The sequence below is a fragment of the Cebus imitator genome, unplaced genomic scaffold (assembly GCF_001604975.1).
Source record: "Cebus imitator isolate Cc_AM_T3 unplaced genomic scaffold, Cebus_imitator-1.0 Scaffold729, whole genome shotgun sequence".
NCBI classification, from domain to species: Eukaryota; Metazoa; Chordata; class Mammalia; order Primates; family Cebidae; genus Cebus; species Cebus imitator.
The window spans coordinates 214,795-220,464 of record NW_016108044.1 but is presented as its reverse complement, the minus strand read 5'-3'; the positions used below and the strand labels follow the sequence as shown (position 1 = coordinate 220,464).

Below are 5,670 nucleotides of genomic sequence, written 5' to 3'. Positions count from 1 at the left end.
CTTCTCCAGTGTCCTACGGGTCCTGGTACCAGCACGTGCAGGAGTGGTGGGAGCTGAGCCGCACACACCCTGTTCTCTACCTCTTCTATGAAGACATGAAGGAGGTGAGACCACCTGTGCTGCTGCCCTCCATGGGACACCTGGGGGCAGGCACCTCACAAGGACACGCCAAGGCCGTCCAGTCCCCTCTCCAGGCAGCCCCACAGCAGGCCCGGATTCCCCATCCCCAGAGGCTGAGGTCGGAGGATCACCTGAGCCGAGGAGTTCAAAACCAACCTGCCTCAGCCCCACCTGGCAGCAGGCCCGGCATGGCACTTATCCCCCATGCCTGAGTCAGCTGCACAGGTGGCCCTGGATCAGATACTTAGTCCTCTGGCTTCTGCCTGCCAAAGGGTGTGCCAGCCCGGAGCCACAGTCATGAAAAAAGACCATCCCTACTGTCACCCATAGGAGCCAAGCCCAGCTCATTATGGGATCACAGGGCAGAAGGCAATTCATTTTACGCCAGGGCAAAGGGCCCCAGGGGTTGAAGAGCTGGCTCTGAAGGGTTTCTAGGAGAAGTGGCCAGATTCCCTCTGAAGTTAGAGAGGGAGACCCCTCTTATTGTCTTGAATGAGCAACCCCAGCCTCCACTGAGGAGCCCTCTGCTGCTCAGAACCCCAAAAGGGAGATTCAGAAGATCCTGGAGTTTGTGGGTCGCTCCCTGCCGGAGGAGACCGTGGACCTCATTGTTGAGCACACATCGTTTGAGGAGATGAAGAAGAACCCCATGACCAACTACACTGTCGTTCCCCAGGAGGTCATGGACCACAGCATCTCCCCCTTCATGAGGAGAGGTGGGCGCCGGCCAGCACGGGGGTTTGGGGCTGGTGGGAGCAGCAGCTGGAGCCTCCCCATAGGCACTCGGGGCCTCCCCTGGGGTGAGACTCCAGCTTTGCTCCCTGCCTTCCTCTCCCAGGCACGGCTGGGGACTGGAAAACCACCTTCACTGTGGCGCAGAATGAGCGCTTCGACGCGGACTATGCAGAGAAGATGGCAGGCTGCAGCCTCAGCTTCCGCTCCCAGCTGTGACAGGGGCTCCCGGGGTCACTGCAGAGGGAGTGTTCGAGTCAAGCCTGACCACGGGGCTCAGGAATAAAGTATGATTTTTGGGCCAGGCACAGTGGCTCATGTGTGCAATCCCAGCAGTTTGGGAGGCTGAGCTGGGAGGATCACAATAGTCCACAAGTTTGAGACCAGCCTGGTAAAATAGTGAGACCTCATCTCACAAAGATGTAAAAATAATTAGCCACATGTGCTGGCACTCACCTCTAGTCCCAGCTACTTGGGAAGCGGGGGCTGGAGGATCATTTCAGCCCAGGAGGTTGTGGATACAGTGAGTTATGATTATGCCCATTCACTACAGCCTGGATGACAGAGCAAGACCCTCCCTCCAAAGAAAATAAAGTTTAATTAAAATAAAATGTGATTTGTGTCCAATGTAGAGCCTGTATTGGAAAGGAAGAGAAACTCTGAGCTGAAAGAGTGAATACCCAGTGGGGCCAAATATGGTCACCTCTCCCCCAACCTCCAGCTCCCCAGGTCACCAATATCTGGGGAGGGGAGAGAGATCTGGAGAAGTAAAACTCAGGAGACCTGTGGAGAAGGGATGTCTGTTTAATCCCAGCATATCCTCTGCTATCCTGCCCTAAGACGGTGGAGGACATTGAATCCGCCAGCCGGCGTCACTTTTTCTTGGGCTCTTTAGAAGCCACCAGGTACCTCTGGGCCACACTGAGGTGAGGGGAGAAGCTCTCTGTGTAGGTGTCTTCAGATAGGGTGGAGTAGTCATCCTGGGGCTGGGGGCAGGAGGGGCTGAGAGCAGGGGAGGCTGGTGTCACTCACTTGTGGGTGTCGTGGCTGTAGCTGACCACCTTGGCCAGTATCCACTGGTTGTTCCTGCCCACCGCCTTCACCCAGGCAGCCACCTTGTCTCCAGGTCTGGCCACATAGTCCCCTGAAGCAGGGATGGCCCCACAGAGGGGTGGGGGCCTGTGAGTGAAACTAAGAATCAGTCCCAGCCCCTGGGCACCAGCCCCTCCCTTGCAGCTGCTGCCCTCACTTGTCACCAGGCTTCCCGATCCACAGGGCAGGGTCATCAGCACCCCTCTGCACAAGGTCTTCTGGGGCAGCTCTGAGTCATTGTAGAGACCTGTGATCTTGGCTGCTGTGGGAAGGAAGGAAGCCCTGAGGCCCCAGGGACAGGTGGCAGCCCCCACCACCCCTAGCCTGCTGCACTGAGCTCCTGGAGGAGCCCCCAGCTCGAGAGTGAGCCTGAGAGCCCAGCAGGACTGTGACCCCATCTGCCAGGAGTCCTACAGGGACTGCTGAACTCAACTACAGATGGGTGGGATGGCACCACAGCGGGCACCCCGGGGGAGGAACCAGGGAGGGACAAAGTGGGTTTGGTGGTGCTGGTCAGGTTCTCTTCTTGATGTCGGTGCTGAAGCAGAAGTATGCTTCGTTAGTGATTATTTCCTAAAATTCGAAGGGTCCCGTGGGAATCGCGGTGAGTTCGGGTCGCTTCTTTGGCGTCTACGTGCTCTACTGCCTGAACCCCTGGCACTGGGGCCGCGTCTACGTGGTGTGCACTGTCAACCCTGCTCATCCGGTCCAGGAGCACAATGGGGGCCGCAAAAAAGGCGGGGCTTGGTAGACCAGCGGGCGAGGGCCCTGGTGAGATGGAGAGAGCTTCTGTGCCGGGAGGAAGACTTCCTGGAGGTGGCGGACCCCGTGTGGCACAGGCCTGCTGAGAGCGACCAGACAGGCCTGTGAAGTAGGCGGGGCGTCCAGGGCGGGGACGGAGACTGTGCAGGGGAGGAGCGTGACGGGGAGGCAGTGCCCTGGGAATGTCGGCAGTGGAACTCCGGGAGGGGCTGGCTGGGGCGGGGGTGATGATCCAGGCTGGGATCCAGAGTAGGGGTCTTGGTGGGCATGCTGGGGTCTGGTGGAGCGCAGGTGGGTACTTGGTATGGAGGCGGGGCCTGAAATTGACAGGTGCAGGGGCGTACATTCAAGCAGGGGCGGGGCCTGAAATTGGCAGGTGCAGGGGGCGTGCCTTCAGGCAGGGGCGGGGAGAGGGGCTGGTCTGAAGCCTGGAGTGAGGACCCCCACCTCTGGTGGGATTGGAGGGGACTCGTGGTGGAAAGCGGCGGGGCTCACGGGGACAACCCGGTTCTCCTCCCCAGAGAGATGGTGCTCCTTGTGAACGGCTTCCCGTCTGTCGTGGCCGCCCTTCCGGTAGGAAGGAGACCGCGGCGGCGTGTGTTCGGGGTTTGGGATCGGACCCCTGCCCGACGCCTCCCTGACGGCCCCGTACCCCGCCGCTGTTGTAATGGACCCGGCTTCCCAGCCCTGGGCGCGCCTGCCGCTCCCGCAGCGCCCAGACCTCCGCCGGGAGCTCTGACGGCTGTGCAGTACTGGCCACTGGCCTTCGGACCACCCCCGCCACAAGGCGCGGCGCAGGTCCCTTTGCTGACCCCAAGCGTGAGCCTGAGCCAGACCCGGGACCCCAGAGGCCTGTGCGCCCTGAAGCGCCCGCGCGCTTCAGGGGAGGTTCGCCCCAGGCAAGGGAGATGCAGCGTCCCGACGACTTCGGATCCAGCTGTTTGTTGAAGAACAAGGAAACGCCCTGACACTTTTGCGGCCCTGTCCCCGTCTCTAAGACGGGGATGACAGTACTTCTGGCCATTGCTGAGCACAGCAGGACCTGCCTTTTCCCTTTGACTGGAAGGTTCTTCTCTACACCATCTGTCTTGATTATCTGCCACCTCCGCAGAGGTCTTTCCTGTCTCCCGATTTAAAATTGCAGCTCTGAGAAGCCCGGCATGGTGGCATATGCCTGTAGTCCCAGCTACGGGGGAGGCTGGGATGGGAGGATCGCTTGAGCCCAGGAGCTGGAGGCTGATGTGAGCTGTGATTGCTCCATTGCACTTCAGCCTGGGTGAAAGAGCAAGACCCTGTCTCTAAAAAAATAAAATACAAGCCGGGCGCAGTGGCTCACACCTGTAATCCCAGCACTTTGGGAGGCGGAAGCAGGCCGATCACCTGAGGCCTGGAGTTCGAGACCAGTCTGACCAACATGGAGAAACTTTGTCTCTAAAAAAATATTTTTTAAATAAATAAATTTAAAAACATAAATAAAAATACAATAACATTGCAGCTCTTTCTAACAGATGATGGTCCTGGATTTACTGAGCCCTCAGAAAATGTGAGTGAGTAGAGGGCAAGCCCCGCAGAGATTCAGTAACCTGCCAGGGTGTGAGGAAGTTCAGCTCTGGCTGCAGTAGTGAGGCTGTGACTCAATCAGTCACTGCTGATGCTTGCAGGACATTGGCCAACTTAGTCTCTGAGGGGAAGGATTTTAACCCCCCATCTCCATTTCTTCATCTCTAAGATGTGAATAATAGTCACCCCTGCCTCATAGGATCGAGCTGTGGAACTCACCTCTCACCTCCTTTCTGTGCCACCCCCTGCGGGTTCAGGGCTTTTTACTGGACTGCAATACAAAGTCTGAATTGAGGGTGCCTTCTGGTGGTGGCTGAGGGTGGGGGCGGAGCTAGTAGCCCGTGGACCTGCCAGTCAAGGCGCTTCCAGAGAAGGGACAAGGGGCCCCTGGCCCTAGCTTGTGAGCAGCCTCTCCTCTGCTTGAAAGTCTCATGCCTCAGTTTTCCCCCACTCCCTCCTGCCTGCTTGCCTCTGAACTCACACAATTCTTGGAAGGCTTGGGAGACTCACCTCTACTCAGATGATTACCTGTCTCATACCCAGCTTGACCTTGGATTTTAAATAGTGAGGACAAAGAAGGAGGAGGATGGGGGATGCCCTCCTTCCACAGGGCCCCATGGCTTCCAAGCCTCAGCCTCCTCTGGCCTCTGTCTGCGGAGCCTCCTTCAAACCCAGGAAAGACAAGCACTTGCCAGGGGCTGCTGTTCTTCTAGGATATGCTGCTGATGCTCTGTAAATTCCCCCAAGAGCCATGTACCTGGGACTCAATTCCAGGGCAAGTGTCCTTCTTCTTTCTTGATCTATGAGTCCATGCTGTGCTCCACCCATGCCCCTTGACTCTGTGCACCCACATTACTCCAGGCTGGCCTTGTGTTGAAAGCCTGGAGTGCCTGGGCTGCTGAGGGCTTGTGTGTGGGCTGCACCGGACTAGAAGCATTGATGCCTTCAAGTTTTCTCTGGAAAACATGACCTGCCCTTTTTCTGCCTATCTAGTACCCATTTTTCCCACAGGCTCACTTCCCTTGCCTGGGTCAATTAGAAAAAGCTCATCTGTTGGCCTGCCCTGCAGGGTTGTGTTCAGCGGGCAGGTCAGGAGCCCGGTGACAGCTCAAAAAATAAAAAAAGGGCCGGGCGCAGTGGCTCACACCTGTAATCCCAGCAGTTTGGGAGGCTGAGGCAGGCAAATCACCTGAGGTTAGGAGCTGCACACCAGCCTGACCAACATGGTGAAAACCCATCTACAAAACAAAAGTTAGCCAGGCATGGTGGCATGCAATTTTAATCTCAGCCACTCAGGAGTGTGACGTAGGAGAATTGCTTGAACCTGGGAGGCGGAGGTTGCAGTGAGCTGAGATCACACCACGATACCACAGCCTGGGCAACAGAGCAAGACTTCGTCTCAAA

General features: G+C 57.4%; 2 protein-coding genes across 3 annotated transcripts in view; both read left to right on the top strand.

Moving 5' to 3' along the window:
* LOC108296639 (sulfotransferase 1A3-like) overlaps window positions 1-5,670 on the top strand; it is a 15,422-nt gene that overhangs the window by 5,130 nt on the left and 4,622 nt on the right. The window lies entirely within an intron of this gene.
* On the top strand, window positions 6-1,151 carry LOC108296642 (sulfotransferase 1A1-like; the record flags this gene model as incomplete). The annotated part of the gene is made up of 3 exons (XM_017519145.2): window positions 6-104; window positions 656-836; window positions 959-1,151. Coding segments are annotated over 3 exons (393 nt in total), but the record flags the coding sequence as incomplete, so codon positions are not given.